The 20,420-nt window shown below is 39.1% G+C and overlaps 3 protein-coding genes across 5 annotated transcripts in view; 2 read left to right on the forward strand and 1 right to left on the reverse strand.

The window, feature by feature from the left end:
• Positions 1 to 8,016, forward strand: LOC136242723 (protein spinster homolog 1-like). 2 transcript variants are annotated; one of them, XR_010694624.1, is made up of 7 exons: positions 1 to 141; positions 5,889 to 6,103; positions 6,155 to 6,418; positions 6,465 to 6,938; positions 6,986 to 7,051; positions 7,104 to 7,288; positions 7,530 to 7,668. XR_010694624.1 is itself a non-coding variant. In XM_066034177.1 (7 exons), the coding sequence occupies exons 1-7, from the start codon at positions 45 to 47 to the stop codon at positions 7,833 to 7,835; spliced, it is 1,521 nt and encodes a 506-aa protein (XP_065890249.1). In that variant the 5' UTR covers positions 1 to 44; the 3' UTR covers positions 7,836 to 8,016. The 2 variants fall into 2 exon arrangements, 1 of the variants encoding a protein (XP_065890249.1); XM_066034177.1 differs by having other exon boundaries at positions 7,104 to 7,202; positions 7,530 to 8,016.
• LOC136242721 (trichohyalin-like) lies at positions 7,856 to 13,690 on the reverse strand. 2 transcript variants are annotated; one of them, XM_066034175.1, is made up of 15 exons: positions 13,535 to 13,690; positions 13,430 to 13,473; positions 13,013 to 13,364; positions 12,879 to 12,939; positions 10,339 to 10,621; positions 9,645 to 9,776; positions 9,515 to 9,589; positions 9,289 to 9,468; positions 8,934 to 8,996; positions 8,782 to 8,877; positions 8,671 to 8,736; positions 8,516 to 8,623; positions 8,374 to 8,471; positions 8,072 to 8,327; positions 7,856 to 8,021 (listed from the first exon to the last, which is right to left on the reverse strand). In XM_066034175.1, the coding sequence occupies exons 1-15, from the start codon at positions 13,548 to 13,550 to the stop codon at positions 7,977 to 7,979; spliced, it is 1,875 nt and encodes a 624-aa protein (XP_065890247.1). In that variant the 5' UTR covers positions 13,551 to 13,690; the 3' UTR covers positions 7,856 to 7,976. The 2 variants fall into 2 exon arrangements, with proteins under 2 accessions (XP_065890247.1, XP_065890246.1); XM_066034174.1 differs by lacking the exons at positions 7,856 to 8,021; positions 8,072 to 8,327; positions 8,374 to 8,471; ... (6 more) ...; positions 9,645 to 9,776; positions 10,339 to 10,621 and adding an exon at positions 10,766 to 12,522 and having other exon boundaries at positions 13,535 to 13,689.
• Positions 13,646 to 20,420, forward strand: part of LOC136242722 (beta-adrenergic receptor kinase 1-like) — a 16,464-nt gene continuing 9,689 nt past the window's right edge. The window contains exons 1-3 of the mRNA XM_066034176.1: positions 13,646 to 13,868; positions 13,946 to 14,022; positions 14,074 to 14,135. Of these exons, the coding sequence (XP_065890248.1) occupies positions 13,759 to 13,868; positions 13,946 to 14,022; positions 14,074 to 14,135 (249 nt within the window). The 5' untranslated portion in view covers positions 13,646 to 13,758. The remainder of the gene's footprint in view (positions 13,869 to 13,945; positions 14,023 to 14,073; positions 14,136 to 20,420) is intronic.

Here is a 20,420-nt window from a genome sequence, read left to right on the forward strand (position 1 = left end):
CGAACGGTAACAGCTGATGGCGGTTAGATGACACGCGGTACGTTATGTCTGCTGAAAAAGTGAGCAAGGTCGTCTTCGTCAATATGATGATACTGTTCGTCATCAACATGCTGAATTACGCGGACAGAACTACAATATTGGGTGAGCATTAATCAGAATCTAGAGCTGCAGGACTGGAAGCAGTCTTACTCGCTGTTATCCCATGTATGTTAGAAGGTATATATTATCTATGGTTAGAAAAATAATATGTATGCAACTTTTAGACCGTTGGATCGTTAGCGGATACAAGATCTCTAGTCTAGAGATTTTTAATTTATTTATATTTATTATTACTGTGTAAACCTCACAGAGAGTATATAACACAGATAATGGTACAAATGAGTTCTATAATTACAAAGTGGTAGATGTTGTAATTTTGTTCATCACGTGGTTTTATAGGTACATGTTGTTTGGAGTTGGCTGACTTTACTTGTTGCTTTGGAAAGTAGCTGCTTCCCTCAGAATTATCTTACCATGCTTGATTCTATAACGTTTTCCTTCCTTGTTAAGATTAGCTAGTTCTTCACAAAGTTGTTTGCTCTTTTGTTGTTCTAGTGGAGTCAAGTCAGGTGTGATGAAAGTTTTGGTGACGTGTGATGGGTGCTCTTTGCTTCTCAGGTTCCATCGATTACGAAGGATGGTGAGTGTTTCTTCTCTAGAATAGAGTGATACCTTGATTAGCCTGGGTTTATTACCTTGTTTTCCAATACATATAGCGTTAGTGATAGAAGCTGATACACCAATATACTAGTTGAATAAAGTGGATAGATTCTGGATGTCTTCTTTTTTTCTGGCATGTGCTTCTGTTAAGTTTGGTTCGGGAACATTATGTACAATCAGGTTTTGTCTCCTTTTCCTTTTCTTTTTCTTCCAATATGATGTCAGCAGTCATCGAAACAATAGATTTGACAGATAAGGGATGTTTGCTGGAGAGTCGAGTAGAGCGGAGCTCTTGTTTGGGTGGCTGACTACTTACTGTAGAGACATTATCCAAATCTTCTACATCATGGCAGTTTAATTGGTAGGACAGGTCATTTATTGTCTCAGCTAAACTATCAAACTTGTTGAACAAAGTATCCTGTACTGGTTTTGTTTTCAATAGTAGTACAAGCTTCTTTAGTTTTGTCATAGGTGACAAGAACAGTAGGAAGTTTATTGATACACTCACAACAAAGAAAATACAATGTTTTTGGGAAGGTCGCAAAGGTCAACACTTATCCTTGCACAACTTCGGTGCTGATGCCTTTCACACCACACACACTCTAGATAGTCTGACAATTGGTCTATCACAAGTAATACAAGTATCACAATTGTTGATTGGTATGGTTTCAGGTGAAGTCAAGTAGTGCTCGCAGTCGCGCCTGATTCCTCTAATTACTGACATGGCAACAGCAAAAAACACTTATCACTTCCTCATCAATCAAGTTAAACCATAGGTTAAACCAACAAACGAGTCACTTTTTCAGTCAAAGAAGAGAGCGAGTCAGTTGCCAGCCACTCCAGTGATCACGTGATTTTTTTTTTATTAAAGCTTTACAGCACAAGTGCTGAAGGTCTGTAGGACACCTGGTCCTACAACCTGCTCAAAGACATTAGATACAAAGACATTAGTTACGTAAGGTGTGTTTGAAAAGTTGCAGGAAGGAGAAAAAATCCATGACTGGACCTAGGTAGCCTCGAACCTGCAGCCATCCAATTTATGCTAAATATATTGTTTGACCATATATTATAATCAAAGTATTGCCAATCTGTGTGCACCACATTGTTCCATGTGTCTGCCTTTCCTCCTCCGCTCAGGTGTATTTCCATGTGGGCAAGTGGTCCATTTATATTATATATGACTGGCTGCTTATTTACCTGAGCAAAGCCATAGCACAACTACATAAAAGCATACTTAAGGTTGTATCCTCATCTTTTAACATAAATTTGTGCCAACTCTAGTACACTGACACATTAGCTAACTTTACAAGATCATTTGTAATGCAGAAAACAATGGAGGAATACAGAATAATGGAATATTTTAGTGCTGATAGTAAATAGATGCTGGGACAGAGAATTTATTTGGAGTAGCCTTATTAGTCTCGCATACTTTCCTGAGGGAAAGTCAAGACCATGCCTATTTGTCTCTTTACATGTATATACACATGTGTTGATTAAACCACATTCCAAGCACCATTTGCTGTAAATTCAGTGGTAAAGGTATGACTCCTGCAGCACTACATGATGCTGAAGCACTGCTGGTCCGGCAGGAGTCACACTCGATCCTTCCTCACTTGGCCATGCCATATTGCCAGGCTCTCGACATTCTCAAATCTCAGTATAATCAGATCTGGGTTTAAGATGCTATAATGTCAATAAGACTCCTCCAATTTAAAAAAAAAAAATTTTTTTTTGGCTATCTATTGTATAATAGATCATGACTACTCTATTAGAGAAGGTAATACCATCAGTAATTGACTGTTCTATTAGAATATATTACATAAGGTGTGTTCATTTCTCCCTTCTGCAGTAATAGTAGTATACATTTACTGCAAGGCAGTTGTTAATCACAAAATGAAAATAATCAATGCATAGAGATCAATAGGTTAAACTACTACTAAACAATTCATGCTGTGTTTTCTGTGTGTTTTAACAGGAGCTTATAACTTCTGCCTTGTTGCAGTTGAAACCAGGAGCTTATATTAGTTCTAATAAGAAGGTACTTTCTGTACATCTGAACTTTCTTGAAACCTGGAGATTTTTGAACAGTTGAAACCAGGAGCTTATAAGTGCCTTTTTTAGGTTTTAATAAAGGCACTACTTAGTATACATCTGAACTTTTTGAAGAGCAGCTATTTAAATTTTAGCTGATTTTTAATCCCCTTTCCTGCAGGTTTAATGCTTTGTATCATTCATCCTCATAATCCCAAAAAGCCAAACATTGGAAATTCATCCCCTGTGATAATTTTCTGGTAGGGATCGCCCAAAAGTGACGTGCACCACCAATATTGTCGCTTTTAAAAATCATCCTAAAGAAACATTTTGCAACAAAACCACCTGTGGAATATTATTAGTCCATCTAATAGTCCATCTAATATGAAATACAGCATTGAAAACAAGAAAACACTTACCGGTGACCAGATAAAGGTTTTTTTTTAAATTGCCAAAACTTGAAATTTAGTCTGCCTCACTGCCTGACCACATTCGCAAACCTAAAGGCCAAACGAAACAGCACATGGCCACAATTTTATGCCACAACAACAAACTGACCGGTGGGGTGTGCCTTTTGGGGTTCCAATGAGTGTAGGTTCTCTGCACCTTGTCATTTCTTTTATCTTCAATCAGGCTGCTTGTCTTCTTCTTCATACAACGAAACCATATTGAGGCGTTAATTTTTCATATCTACACGTTCATTCAGCAGCATATTTAAATTATTTCAGTGCTGGATTTCAGAAGTGCTTCAGTCCTGGCACTACTATAAGAGGTATACTAGCTAGATATCCGCTACTTTTGCGATTCAGATTCCGTTATTGATAGGTTTGTGACCACACCCATCAAATAATAAAGACTAATAGCGATAGAGTACGAAGACCATGCACACCTCTTAACAATCTAGCTAGCTATTTGCTTAACAGTAAGCAAGAAGACCTCACCCTTTATTGGTCTAGCTAGCTGTACACCCCTTGGCTGATTTGCGACACTCTAATACAACAGTCATGTGTGATATTCAAATAGAGCAGTCACAAGTCAAACTGTGCTACAGCAAAAAACTAAAAAACTAGTATTTTAAAACTTGTTAATTTAAAAATGAAGTAGGGATCTATGCAATACTAAGTAGTGAAACAAGAGATGAATGATGGTATTACAGCATAGATCAGTGGGAAAGTCCCTACTTTGGCACATTAGCTATAATAATTATTTTGTTCATTGCCAAAGTAGGGACTTCCCACTGATCTATGCTGTAATACCATCATTCATCTCTTGTTTCAATACTTAGTATTGCATAGATCCCTACTTCATTTTTAAATTAACAAGTTTTAAAATGCCAGTATATGTATAGCTAACAGACTGTCATTATTGATCTTTTTTATTTGTAAGTGACCCTTCTATTGTGCTGTAAGTCAATGGCTATTTAAATGAAGCCTGGTTGGACTATATGTATCATTCCTTCAAGTGTTATTATGCAGGTTTTGAGTATTGAGAAGTGAAACTATGTATTACCACCATATATGGTATAGTAATAAGTTTTTGCAAACTTTTTGGACTCTGCAAATGATCTATTTCCTGCTTGGAATTTGCTGGATAAAAGGTTCAATGCGTAAACTATAAATGCACCAAATTTGTCATTTCGTCACTGTTACTCCTGCTGTCTTCTTACCATGTACAGTATTATAGTTCCAGTGCAATTACTTTGTTTTATTGGTGCAACTATACTGCAACTAGTTTTGTATTTATTTTTTCATGTACGGTACACATGCTTTTAGGGTATACTCTACCTTGGAACCCATGCTTAACTGTCTGTATTTAAAGAGGTGTCCTGATTTCAGGAGTTTAGTAGTATAAAGAAATGGGATCATGGATACGTATCCTGATCATCAAGGTCACCTCATTTTGGCTAGGTTCCTTCTCAAAGCTGTTGTTGTATATAAACAAAGCCTCATTAATAGGGCCACTTGTGGTATGCAGTCTAACATTGTGGGATGGTCACTATGTGAGGTTTTATTACTGTTGTCATTAGATACTGCACTGACTACAAGAAAGATGCTCTTGACTCCACCAAATCTGCAATGCACTTGACAATGTTACTGTTTCATCAGAAATACAGTGAAACAGGTCACTATAGTAAGGTCACCTGTTTACAATGGCCATAATAGTAATAATCCCATCTGTGTACAAAAATGATCTTGCTTAATGCAGCCACCCACTCTGGGAATTTTGGCCTGAATAGACAGGTTTCACCAGACATGCAAATAGTGATTGCTAAATAAGGAATTAAGGACAAATGTACAATTGTATGTTAGCACCTTTGCCACTATCATGTGGATGATTCTAGTGATCATTGTGGCTTCTACCTCAGAACTAATGTTTAATGGACACTCATTACCATATAGTGTATATTGACTACCAAAAGAGATGCATTCAATTAAATAATAGCCTAATGGGACCATTATGATAGTAACACCTGCTATGGATTATGTCATAACTATACAATAGTACCTGACACTTCCATTAAATGGTATTCTCGTGATGTGTATGACACATCATATGCCTACACAGGCAGCCACCAACCAGAGGACGAGACTAGTGATATATTACAAGTTATGACCTTCATTCAGTCCAAGGTCTGAGTTGTGTCCATTTATAGCAGATGCATTTACATAAACTTTTAACTGCATCCTCTGAGTGTTTGTTCTTAGTCGTTGGAAGTTACTGTACACGTAAACACATATACTACATACACATAATGCCACGCATGCACAAACTCACAGCTGTAATATAACCTGGAGCTTATTGCGTCTGGACACAATAAGCTCCTGATATAACAGACTACATAATCAGATTGACACTCTATACATAGTTTCCTGTGAATGCAGTTCACAGCTCACTACATCGTGTTAGTATCCATCTGCTAGTGTCTAGTCTGTTCCATTAGCTAATAACACCTTCTGTTATAAGTGTTCAGTTTTTATTGATCTCACTCTCCTAATTGATGTTTAATGTATCATGTTCAAAGTGCTATTGTCAATAAAATTATTTCCATGAATATCATTAGACTAGTGTCAAGTTTTGAGAAGATCGTTATGCGTTGAATATGTCTCAGGTGTATGTGTTTACTGAGGGATTATCAGTGTATAATGTCCACTTATTAGGAGTTCTACCTGACCTCAAGAATGCGACACAGAATGGTTTTGATAAGTACTTGTCAGACACCAAAATTGCTTTGTTACAGACTGGGTTTGTTGTTAGTTACATGTGCGTCTCACCCATATTTGGCTATCTTGGTGATCGATTCAGCCGCAAACACTTAATGGTACTGGGTGTCATCTTGTGGTCATTTTTCACAGCAGCCAGCTCCTTTGCCCCAGTAAGTTACCAGTTCTATTTATAGTATGGTAAGATATAGTGTTGTCATCAGACCTACTGGGCCCTGTTAGTGTTGAGGTCAATGGTTGGAGTAGGAGAGGCTAGTTATGTTACAGTGGCTCCAACCATCATTGCTGACCTTTTCTCAACTCATTTGAGAATTCGAGCATTGTCCATCTTCTACATTGCCATCCCAGTTGGTACAGCAATGGGCTTCGGAGTAGGAGCAGGATCAGCAAAGATTGCTAATGAGACACTCTCCAAGAATTATACAGCCACTCATGACCTGATGAAACCATGGAGATTTGCCCTAAGGGTATGTGGTGTATGATTGTACAACAATTAGTATAGTGTTCCCACAGGTCACCCCCTTGATGGGCATACTATGTGCACTGTTAATATTTTTTATTCTGAGGGAGCCACCTCGAGGACAGAAGGAAGGAGTTGATGTCCGTGGCAAGTTAGGAATACGAGCTTACTATGAAGATATTGTTTACTGTTTAAAGATTCGCTCCTATATGTTATCTGTATTGGGTTTTGCTATGGGGATATTTACTTTGGGTGCCCTGACTCAGTGGGCATCACTATTTATCTACAAGACATCACGTGATAATGGTCACTCATACAGCAACACGGAGACTAACTTGATGATGGGTGTGATTATCATACTGGGTGGCTTGGGTGGGACTGTGGTCGGATCAGAATCTGCGAAACGTCTGAGACTTAGAATTGGAGCTTCAGCTGACTGTTATGTTTGTGCTATTAGTCTGTATGTTAGCAGTGCTACTGTGTTCTTAGGCCTCACCCTGGCCAGTTACTCAGCACCAGCGGGTCTGGTAAGTCAAGTTGATGTGTGTTCTAGTAGTTCACTGGTTTTGCTCAGGTTTTAATGGCGATAACAGTGTTTTTCTCAAGTTTGTGTTTGGCCCCTGTGACTGCCATCATTTTGGTGAGTGTGTTATCATATTATGATCCACTGTTAACTGTTGCTATGGTGACAGAACACTGTTATACCAGAGAGGAGGTCAACAGCTGCTGGTTTTCAAGTGTTCCTGTCTCATATTCTGGGGGACTCCTTCTCTCCACTTCTAGTTGGAGTGGTAAGGACATCATTGTTGCATGTTTTCTAGAGTAGCAACCATTTTGCTGAAACTTCTATAGTATCAGTGCAAGAGAAATTAGAAAGGTGAAAACCGGAAATACTCACTATATTGCTTCCAATGTTACCCTTCTTTTGTTGATGTTTTTTTGTAATGTGTGATTACATAACAACAATAGTTTACTATCCCTGCAGCTGTTATTGTATAGGATACTTATTTGTCACCTTCACTGTCGAGTAGTCACCCACATACAAGTAACACTCCTGTGTAGAAATACATAGTATTTTAATTGGGAATAATGTAACAGCAGTGTTTATTGTTTAACAGATATCTGATGCCATTCATGGCGATGATAAGAGCGACCATGCTGAGTCCTTGTCCCTTCAGAAGGCACTCTACATTACTTGCTTTGCAGCAGCCATTGGTAGTGCCATGTTTCTGATAGCTACCTTCTTCATTGATTACGATGAACATCAAATGGAGTTGTACATTGAGGAAAATCGCAACAAGTCAAAGCATCACTCACAATCTGACAACAATGACACAGAAAATGATCCACTTATTTCATCACAATATAAACAGACGTCAATCAATAATGATTGTAGTGTAAATGATGACCAATCTCATGACTAAGTACCTTTTATTAATCAATATACAATTATAATATACCTGTTTTTCATCTTCACAAATAAACAATTGATTTTAAAAACAGTATCTAAAACCTGTGTTTCCTTGTTAGTGTGTGCAGTTGTATAGTCAAGTCGACAACAATAATTATGACTTTGTTTTGTTTATTTTTCCTTCCAGCAACAAGTGTTCCTGTATACAAGAGATATACAATAGACAACATGTAACTAGTCGTTTCTTACCTTGTTCAGTATTGTAAGGTGTTCCCTCAGAGTGGACACCTCTCTCTCCAGCTGTTGTTCCTCAGGTGACTTGCCTCGTCGATGTCCCTTCTGAAGTTTCCTAATCTCAGACATCCTCTCACGGTTGGTTTTAATGGCGGTCTGTTTCTCCTGGTCAATCTTTGCTCTCAGTCCCTTCAGTTGTGTGCTTAGCTCAGCATTAATATTCTTCAGCTGGACTATGGCAGCCCAGCAGTTTGTGGGAGGGGCTTTACCACTGTGCAGTAATTACAATAAAATTTATTTTAACACACTGTATGCACCTTCTGATGCGCTTCATGAGTAAGGTTGACATTTTGTGACACTCTTCCATTATCTCCATGGAGATGGCTTTGTTCTCTTTGTTGTGCTGGTGGCTCACCTGATCTCATGTGATCATATTAAGTATTAAAGGGATACACACACCTCCTTTTCTCTTTGTTGTGTTAAACGCACTTCACTGCGAGCTTGCTGTAACTCTTGTTCCAGTTGCTGTTCTCTCTGCTGCCATTTGACACGCTCTGCACTGTGTTCCTATCACAGTCATATTGGAATACTATCAGGATATTATTGGATATTACCTGTTTCAATTTCTCCACATGTCTGCTAGCCACACCCCCTTCTCGTGGAGTGGGAGGGTGACTTCCCTAAATGTAATATGCCACACATATACAGTTAATTGTACAACTCACATGATCTTTTTTCTGAGCTTCTTCCAACTGCAAACAGAATTTCTTCTCCAACTTGCTGATGGCAGTCATTTTATCCTCGTGACATTTTTGCTGCAGCTGATGTTGGGATGGTGTGATGTGATACATTTACTAATTTACACTAATCAATTTACCTCATGTAATTCCTTTATCTTCTGTTGATTGGCCTCTTCTACAGCTCTTGCTACTGCCAATGACTGTACCACAACAATGAATGGTTAGATCACCCTAACCATGTATTGTAAGCAACAGAAGTTAACAGGAGTCAAGTTTCAAACTTGAACAAAAACTTTTTAGGTTTTAGGCTGATCAAATTATTCAAATTGTTGACTTTAAAGGTCTTCACCAGACAGACTTGTCAATAGTCTCATCCCCAGCTGCCCACGCGCTTGATCATGCGAAGCACGTGGGCGACTGGGGATGAGACTACTTGTCAAATGGTAGTCTTCTGTCTCAAACGCCCATTGCTTACACACACTATTGTCAAACCTTTTCCTTCTTCACTTGGCGATGGTGTTGTTCATTCTTGCTGGTCAACTCTTCCTTCAGCTTGGCTTGTCTTAGTTGGTTGTCACGACGGCACTCCTCCAGTTGCAGCTGCAGTGCTACAAGCCCCTCCCCCTGCTCTTTTAGTTTCTGGTTGGCTAGTTTCAACTCCTGTTCCTTCTCCTAAAGCTCCTCATAACTAACGAAACGTTGTTTGTAAACTACTCACTTTAAGCTGATGATGTAGTTCAGATATTTCGGTGCGATGGGCCTTCTTAAGTTTGTTAACTTCTAGTTCATGTTCCTGTAGTGATCATATGATCTCAGATATCCACTCCACACCTACTATGAAAACCCACCGTAGTCAGTTTGACTTGTATGGATTCAGTCTCAATCTTGTGAGCAAGAGAGCTGGCCTCTTTAGCTCGTTCCATTGAAGAGTTGTGATCTCGAGAAAGGTTCTTTGTCTTCCTTTTTGCAGATTCCAGCTCCTAATGAGTTCATGATGAAATCACATTACATCACAACAGGTATAATAATTTACATGAATAATTTTATTATTATTATAAAAATTTAATTAGGCACTTGAGAGTTTGCACTAAAGTGGTCAACACAGGCCAGACCTGTTTCCCTCTCATTTCAATAGAATAGTGCCTACACATTGATAACAAATCTAACAAATTATCTAGGAAAGATGCATTACAAACTACCCGAGCACCTGCAAAACTCCACCCACTCTGAAGAGGCCAGCCAACTGGGATTACCTAGCAGTCATAATTATCATAGAAGCACATGTAATAGAGACTTTATCAGCTGCACTGTACGGATAGTAGACCCATACACACTCACATGCATACACTCAGTTATGTGTGTGTAGTGAGATATAATTTTGTCAATAGAAAATGGGAATGAGACCACTAAAAGGATTCTATTTACCCTAATAGAAGGTTTCCTCTGCTGAGGCTTCCCCTATGTCAATGAGTGTGCACCTTTCACTAACTAAGTGTGCATGCATTACCCTGTTAGTTCAATTCAAATACTGTGCCACTTTACCTTTTGAAGTGTACTGATTTTCTGCTGAAGCTGATTTCTGTCATTTCTTCGTTCCAGTTTCACTGCCTCTAACATTTCATTCAGCTTGGCCACCTCCTGTTGATGGGTCTGCTCCAGTTGGAAGATGCTCTCTCTTGTGTTCTGAAGCTCTTGCTGCATCTTCTGTCTAACCAACATGTTGGCTATCTCTGCAGATGATGGCATGGGTGGGGCTATGCTGTGGGCATGGTTGGGAATATCTGGTATCCCGTCCAGCACCTCTGACAGCAAGTCCTTCTCTTCTCTAATGGTACACCATCGTATAATTATGTGATGCTACTATTTTTAGCTGTGTAATCTCATTATATCATGTTACTATTTACAGGAATGTGGCTTCCTTATTTATAAGAGACAGATACTTATTGCAGTACATATTTTTAATATTAGCTGCCAGCAATGAATAAAACTAATATAGCACAGACAGCATTATAATTATAGTACAATGTACACTATCATAATTCATTTGTTATTACATGTACGCGCACACAAATAATACGAAGGGGGAGGAGGGTTCATAAAATAATGTCGTCTTCATCGACTGGTGCTTGCCGATGTCTTAGTCTGGGTCGTATCCGTGGTGAAACGGGTTGTTCCTGTAGTATTTTATCTGACGGATCATTTAAGTGTTCTCCATGAGATGTCTGGTCGGGAAGGTCGGTTTGTGTATTACCATCAAGTTGTATATAGTCTATTGAGTCTTGTCCACTTATGTTGCTAGCTGCATAGTCATCACGGCAACTGTGGAAACTCATATCTGAAGATTCTGATAGTGACAGTTTCCGTTCAGGAACAGTTAGAAACTCCATGTTAACCTCACAAGGTGCAGATGATTGTGCTGAATCATCATTGAACGGCCATGGCTCATCTGGGTCAAGGGTAGGAGGATTATCCTTTGGTATATTGGCTAGCCAATTAAGTACTGTAGAATTAGGAGGTGTGGCAACAGTGGCCAACTTACGCTGCCGCCGCTCAACTTTTGGTGAAGAAGCTGGATCTTCGATTTGTTCCATTTTGCCTTTGATATCATCATCAAACGAAGTGACACTGAAGTAAAAAGAATTCTCACTAACCATTGAATCAACACTATAGCGATGATGTTCACGTGGAGAGTGCTCCCTCTGTAATGACACCTTCCTCATGTGTGGAACTGACAGTCGGTGAGATGTGGTTTGTGGTTTATTACTACGTAGTTCACTTGCAAGGTCAAAGCTGTCTCCCAGATCAATTGACATTCGGGGAGACAGCACTCTGGGTGAAGGAGATATTTGACTAGCTGTTTCCTCTTCCACTGTATCCAACAGCATACTATTCATTGAAAACATACTAGTACGAGGGGGACCCCCCTCAATGGGAAATGATGACACCGGCTCAGTTCTCTCAGGACTTGCTGATTTGCTGTGTCGTGATGATCTTGGACTACCTGTGGTACGAGGGGTAGATGCACATGGCAATCTCAACTCCGAATTTCCCAGTTCACTAGCATAGAAATTAAAAGTATTAGCATAGTCTTCGTCCAAACTACTGGAGTGATCACAAGATGCTGATGGACTGTAGGAGCCAGAAAATATTTCTTCCTCTCTGATATTGTCTACAATGGCATCAGGGTTTGTATCCAGAAATCTTGGTGGGATTAACCCATCAATGTCATCGTTGTCAAATATGTTCATGAACAAAGCTTCTGCTAGATCTATAGCACTGTTTGGCTCCAGAATTGTACTGAAGTTACTACAGGTTGTCAGTGATGTTGTGGCAACACTGTAATTGCTGAACCGACGCTGTAAATAAAGATTACTGCGTCGTCGGAATGAGTCATTATCACTAAGAGTGGATGTTTCACTGAACCTATGAATACTACTCCCTGTTGTGCTCCGTCTTTTTGGGATACTACGAAATGGTAACTCTTCACTGCTCTCAACTATTGACACTTTGCTCTTCCCATTTTCATTCCATTCAACCTCTTTCTCGGGACTACTACTAGTAGGTGCCTCTTCTGGTAAAAAAGGAGTGTCAATTTGTGAACAAGAGTTTGATCTCTTCAATAGAAGTTCTTTCAATCGATCATTAATGCCCTTATCAGGCAACTGGGCATGCGTTGCTCGTCGCTGAAGCTTGGGCATGGGTGACCTTGCCTCATGGCAATGGTTGCTATGGAGACAAGAGAATACATGTCATCTACAAGGCATAATCTAGTGTGTTCTCATGGCAACATAGTCAGCATGCATGATGACATATATTCCCTAAGGTCCCCCAGGTAAACAACAACAAAAAGCAAAGTCCAAGTTTAATCCTAATTTTGTGGTATAGTTAGCCAATCAAAGGATTATAACTCCATTGCCATGAGGACAGTGGAAGCCACAGACCACATAAAGCCCTGCCAATGGAATGTTTATCCATCAGCTGGAGGGCATTGTGTACAGTGTGTTGTGCAATGTACTGTAGTGTACTGTAGTGTACGATACATGTACTAACTAGATACAGCACAACAGATCAAGCTATCACACCTTGCTTCAGCTGGCTGTCTGTTTTCATCTTCCAGCAGCTGCAGCTCCACAACATTATCACCTGTCATATACAACAAGACAAAGTGATAACGGTTGATAATTACCCTCCCCTTGGCAGTCAACAAACAACTCACCATTTTCTCTCTTGTTGTTGACTAACTGCCTGGGGTAGCTGAGGACAATATCATCACTCCCTGGTGACATTTGCTTTACTCTCAACATGTTGCCTTGGGTTGGAGGATCTGGGGATAGCCACCTTGATTGTTCATCATCAGAATTTGGGAAATCCACTAGATCTACTAAAGATCCACCGTGCTCTGAGCTGCCATTGCGTAGATCATAATCAGATGGCAGGCTCGGTTGCTCGTCCTCGCTGCCTACTACCCCGTAGTGACCGTCTCTGGTGGCCGTGTCGTAGCGACCTCTTTGTAAACTATCTTTTACACTCTTAATAAACTCCTCCGTGTCCCCGCTACTCGACTCCGGCTATACAATTGAAGATAAACAGTCAAGATCGCACCAGTCACTACTGGCGTTACTTGATCTCTTACCTCATAAGACTGCCTTGAGTCGGGCGGGTAAACCACTCGATTCGCTATAAAAACAACACGCGGCATAATCTAAGTCTCCAGTAGTAGAACGAGCTGCACACTTACCAACTTCCACGGACATTTCACAACATGCTACAACTAGCGCTAAATGACAAGTTTTTCAGACCAACCGAAACTACATCACCTTTTCTGCTAATCTGTCACGTGATCCGTGGCTTTGGCCGAATTCGGTATGATCTAATAATCAGAGCGACAATTTTGTATTCTGTAAGTTTGTGTTTACTAGTTCCGCTTACGAAGCTGATCCAGAGCTGCTGATCTAGGGAATCATGGCGGACTTGGAGTCTGTACTGGCCGATGTCTCCTATCTTATGGCCATGGAGAAATCCAAGGCCGCCGCAAAGTCTGCTTACAAAAAGTTTGTCCTCCCCGATATCAGGTGAGCGAGCCAGCCAGTAGCCATTTACTATAATTTAGCCAGTCTAGTGATGTGCTCTTGTGTTTATAACTCTCCAGCGTCCATTGCGTGGTAACCAAGTATCTGGAAGACAGAAAGGAGTTGAGCTTTAGACATGTCTACCATCAGGACATGGGTGCGTGGGAATTGACATTGATTGTGATTGTTTAATGATGGACCCCATTAGGTCGTCATTTCTTTACGCTGTTCTGTGGAGGCAGTTACAACTTGCTGCAGTTTCTGGAGCAAGTTAGTTCCCTACCATGATTTTGTGTTTTGTTTCATATTAAAATGTTACCTTCCTGCATGAATGAATAGCTATTGGAAATATGTAGAACAATTGTTTTTTTTGTATGTATGTATGTAGAAAGTGCTGTAGTAATGGCTGCTTTACATACAGGTTCTGCCTTCTGTGTATGTCCTTAAGTGCCAGGTAATAAAGCGGTTTCACCATTGTACGCACTTTAATACAAAATAGTATCTGCCATGATGGAAACATGGACTGTGAATTCACTGTAGTGATATAATTGCTGGCACTGAAATACTAGGACGATACAGCATAGGTACTAGAAGGACAACATAGCATATATATATATATATATATCTAGTCTGTATTCTCATAGAACATTTCATCTATATGTAAATTTAGAAATGTGTGGGTGAGGAGATGGATTAGGTGTTCATAGTCAAACTATGCACCATCCGTCTATTATGTTAGTAAGCAATTATATAGTTTTTGGCTATCCGTATTTCTGCACTTCACCTGTATAAATACCACTTTGTTTCAATTTAATGCTGCACCCTGTAATGTTGCTTAAAACCGCTCTATTAATAATCTAAAGTAGACTGGGGCATAAACTACAATGTTTACTCCATTTGGTTTGACTCCATATTCTCCCATTAAAATGTTAAATTAACACTGGTTAAAGTACCAGTGACCATTGTTTCTTGTAGGTGGTATATGTTTAGCTGTATGTGTGGGGGTGTTGTCAGGTTGTCAACATGAGCTATCCTGGTAACCCGAAGGTGGTAACAACTCTTGGTTTTATATTTTGTTGTGTGGTTGGTAAAGTACAAGGTGTAATATAACGGCTTGTAATCGGATTAAGAACATTTTTTTTTTAAATTTTGTTGCACTCTTCTAGCATCACAGCTGGCAACAAGACTAGGGCTGTACATAGGCACATTCAACTCTCGAATGTATACACAAATTTTAGTTAGAGGTTAAAGTAGAAATTTACAATTGAGAGTGGATAAAGTGATAACTGTACTGTTTACCATAACTTCATCAGCAAAGTAACTAACAGTCAACACTGACACACAAACCATCATGTCCAAAAGATATGGGTTCAGGTAGCTTCAAGTGTTTTATTTTTGGAGCTTGCTCTATGTGTATGCATATATAAAGATGCTGTTTGTTAGTTTACAATTGTTTAGAAGAAGTATCTGTACAAATTTGATCCTCCATTCATGGGAAATTTCCAATTGTTAATTAGTGTAAAAGCAAAGAGAAACCATCTGTGGTGTGACACTTTTAATTAGATTAACACTTAATAAGGGTCATGAACAACTCATGTTGTTGGCATGTTATACTGTGTCACAAAAATTTCATTCAAGAGTCTTTTTATTTTGCCCTACAATATGCTACTGGGTAAATTCTGGTCGTGACAAAAACGGTTGAAAATTTCTATGCAGCTAAGGAACTGTGGAACCCAAACCTCACAGTTATGCTATTATATATAGTCACTAAATGAATGACCATACATGCCCTCATAGCATTCAAAAGTGAATTTTTTTTGCAACAATCCACTTTGCTCTAGTTTGAATTTTAGGTGATCGTTGCCACTAACTATTGATCACTTTGGGTATACCTTTGCAGTCACTGTCTTAAGCTCTACAGAATAGTCTATAGTTGAGATTATTATGTGATCTTGAACATTGCCAACATGATATGTGGTGTTCCCTTACTACTGCTCCCGCCACCGGCTAGATCAATAGTTTATGTATCAAGACTCATGGTAGTGAGTGACGGGGCCAAGTGAAGTAGAAACGCATGCCGCAGACAACAATAACACAATGTTATTACTCTCCTGCATGGGAAAGTATATTGTAATTGTCTGATTTGTGTTGTATGGTAATATGAAAAATCTTTTCTCAACAGAAGCCACATAGGCTGGTCTGTAATGAAAGTACGTGTGATCTCTTCTTGGAAACTGTTGCTAGAAGAAGCTATGGGACTTCTCAGGCATTGGTGCGTCATGTAGCATGGGCATGATATGTGTACAAGACATGATGGAATTTTGTTCTTGCACTTATTTATCTGAGCTCTGTCTAATGCATGAATGGATAGGAGGATGTCTACACTGGCGTATCTTGTGTAGTATTGAGCCATCACTTGTTAGATAGTGTTTAGTTATTGTGTTTGTTTGTGTGTAGCAACGATTGATGGAAATTGAAGAACTATAATTAACATGACTGAGTGGTAGCTAGCATGTAAAAGACAGCAGTGCATATAACGTGTACCTGTGTGACTTAACTCTTTCATCGATGTAATATTATTTAATGACAGTAGATGTACCATGTTGCCATTTCCTTTGTACTTTTGCCTTACAAATGAAACTGAGCAACAAAATAATTACGCCTCCTTGGTGAAGTCAGCTGTTGGAAGTTAGCAATTTGTACCCTGCAAGTTTTACACATTGGGTAAGTAGACATTTACCATTGCATAGATATTCAGTAATGCAAAAGCTGTTCTTATGGAAATTTAACATGCAAGCTGCAGTTCATGTGTAAGCTATGTTGTTTGGTGTTCTTGCTGCCATTTGTGTATGATTGCCAGCACCAATGTACCCTTTCATTCTCTCCACTCACTTATATCTGACCATTCGATAAATCTGGTTGTTGTGTCTTCATATGAAATGCAGAGTATTCAACCTCCTCCTACCACAACTTTTTAAAATACATATCTCTTGTCAACTCATGTATCTGTGGTTACCAATTCAAATTCATGAGGCTGAGGCATAAGTTACCATCTAGTGTATTGTTTATCACTTTATGGAATGTGAACTAACTGCTGCTCAACTGATAATGCTTCCTCATTTGGTTCCAAACATAAAATGGTGGTATACTGATTACAGTAAGTTTGTGGATAGGAAGTGGAAGGTGTTGTTTGGGATGGCGTTGCTTCCTGTTATGCTGAGACTTCTGGAACAGTTTGTGGGATGGTTATTACAACTGAATGGAGGGAAGGATCTTTATAGGAACTATGAAGCACACAGTAGCTTCCCTTAACCAGCCAAAATGGCTTACTCTAGCTAATTGGAAGGTTTTTGGACCTGTTTGAGGTGCTTGTGTTGTTTGTGGCTCCAAGTCTAGGATTGCTTTCTACTTTCATGTTATGTAGCGTAGCATAGCAGTACGACTGTCAATTGGCTTTGCTTTAAATGCTCCCAACACTCAAACAAAGATCCACCATTCCATTGTGCACTTTTGCTTCTCCTTGTTTAAAAATGAAAATGTAACACTAACATTTATGAGCTGTGTATCATGTCACAGCGGTGCAATAAGATTGGCATTTGCTAACTCATTCCAGTAGTAGGAAGTTATGCATTGAGTTGTTAAAGTATTGACCCAGTGTATTCTGTTGTGCAACCAAAACTTCCGGTACATTAATTCGTACCTAGTGTTGTAGTGTGTGGTGTACTGCTTGTAGTAGTGCTGAAGTGGAAATGGTATGAAGCCTGTCAAATAATTATTATAAGTGGCTTTATCAAGTAGGCCACCAAACTCTATGTTGAAGGATATCCTTGAAGGGAATTCCCCTACTGCAGCTACACCTGTGGTAACATCCTGTGGGTTATAATATAGGCTAGTTTTTGTATTATGGAATGGCTGGTTGTGTAATCAGATGATTTATGATAGTTGACATGTTAATCTGATCACTTCCTGGTCATTACACTAGTAGTAATGTATGTTCCAATAGTGGCAAATATTGAGAACTGTCCCTATAGCAACTTGTGAATGTGAATATCTGTTTGTGTAGAGATTTTACTTATTTAGGTTCTAAATGATGGAGAGATCACTGCTGTCATTTTGCTAAGGCTTCTAAAACCTTTGGTCATTTGACAATCATACTCTCTGTTAGCACCAAGACAGTTGTGTATAAGGTTGTTGGAGCTGTGTGGTGCTGAGATGTGAATTTTGAAGGCTCCTAAGTGGGAAGGTTTACCACTTTCCATAACTGCTATGTACGAACAACATTGGGTATATCCAAGTTCCAGCAACGGCTGGATCATACTACTTCAATTTGTCCTATGCTGGTCAATGCTAAAGCAATGATTACACGTAGTGACTGAATACCATTATACTTGGGTAGTTATTATGAAAAAGATTCGTGTTTTTGTTGTTGAGAAGTGATGGAGGGATGAAGTAGTATCTGAATTACTAGCTATGGATGTTGAGGATTGGTATTTAGTTTGCCAAGACAGACCATAAGAGATGATCTGATTTGTGATAGGTATAGCTCTAAGATGAATCCTGGGCTAGTGACGAGAACTGTACACATCACAATTTCTGATGAAATCTCTCCACAAATACATAATAGAGTCCATTCTTATTGGCAGTGCAAGTATTTCTTTTCATGGCATCATCAAATCCAAATGAATGTGTACAGTTCAAACGAATGTGTCCAAACAAATGTGTTTAATTGCCATCTTTGAATTATATTATCAACTTTTGAGTTTTTACATCACGCTAGCAACCTCACACTAGCACAGGTTGCTAGTGGGCCTTCAGTACAGCATAAGGAGCTAATCCTATTACCTTCTGTGATTGTATTCTATTCGAGCTGTACTGTAAAACTATTACTATTATACACGCACACACACACACACAAACACACACACACACACACACACTTGCAGTGCAGACGGCAAGGTTGAAATGTTTGTTAAACAAATTGAGCGGTTGTTCAACACGACATGTGGCATATCAATGTCTCTGGCTAAGGTTACTAGCAGGACTTGAGTTAGCCAGACAGGAACCGTGTGCCCAACAAAAAGGTGCTCACTTTATTGTAGGGAAGAAGCTTGAAGTTTCAAATTGGGGGGATACTACTAATGCCATGTTGACAAGAAATCTTTAAAGTTCTTTTCTGGTTATATGATATCATGACTCGTGAGAAGATCTTATGCAATGAGATCAGGTAAGTCACTGCAGTGAATAATGAGACCAGTCACACCTAATGAAAAATAAGCTGTCTGTTGATGGTAATTGTAGTTCAGTGGTACCCCTCCAATGGGGCCAACTAGCTCAATGAACTAGTGAGTTCGTGAACTACACCTAACTATCGATGTTTGGAACCTACTTGATGACATGTTATACTGATGGAAGTCATGAATGTACACTTCACCGACATGTGTTTGGGACCTACTTGATCATGACATGGCTACTTGCTTAGGTGTTCGCATGTCTTATTGATTAATGAAATGGCTGCTACGTAAGTGATCCTTTCTCTGTATTAAATCACATGTAACACCAGCGTGTTCCATTGCTTTCTCCCACTAAATTATCATCAAATTAATGCTGTAAGATAAGGGTAATTTGTAGTATTGTAGTATTGAAATATTGAAATCCCCACACAATAATTAATAGTTCTAAATTATATGGTATTGATACTTCTAATTACCATGAGGCTTAAGGTAATTCCCTAAGGAGAATGGTTTTCCTTGTGAAGGTTCTATTCATGGTTTGGCTGATAGTATATTTAATTTTATTACTGATTTGTGTGTTAGTATTTATTCCTTTCAATATCCTTTTGAACTCCATAATGCAGCCCTGTGGCATGGGTCAGGTAGCACTGTGCTCAAAAGACATTGAAAACATCTTACTTACATTACAGACTAGCATTGATGTTTCAATAATATACCTATCTTTATTGATATATCACACGTATCATTCCTGTCAAGATATTTCTGCAATGTATATAGTTCTGTGTATCATATTATCTGTAACGTCATCAGTATTGATATATTTTTAAAGGAAGTATTCGATTTGATGGAGCACAAATATTTAAATGTTAAACATTTTAAATTTGATGGTGTGTAGGTTCAGTTTTGTAACAATGTGAGTGACATTTTATAGACTGTTTAAACTTGTTTTGTAACAGTAGTATGTTTGCTATGTATCATACAACTCTATTAGCCATCTAAGCGGTATATAAATAACGGAGGGTACATATGCTGTATGGATATATGATACTGTGTACAATGGAGATTGGGGGCACAGTGTTTCAGGCATGCTGTGTGCACATGTCACTATTGTGCAGTGTGAAGTTTTGTAATGGAATGTAGCTCCAAGTTTTCTCTCTCCACTGCGGTTTTCAGTGTGACGCTGTAGATAACAAATAAACGCATGCAGAGGCTTTCAGTGGTAGCCAGATAGTGGGTGCTTAATTTCAAGCAAGGGCCATGTCAATACACGCAGGTGATGGGTGAGTAATTGTCATGTTAGTCAGACAGACAGCTTTTCAGTATT

The sequence above is a fragment of the Dysidea avara genome, chromosome 13 (assembly GCF_963678975.1).
Source record: "Dysidea avara chromosome 13, odDysAvar1.4, whole genome shotgun sequence".
In the NCBI taxonomy this organism is placed as follows: Eukaryota; Metazoa; Porifera; class Demospongiae; order Dictyoceratida; family Dysideidae; genus Dysidea; species Dysidea avara.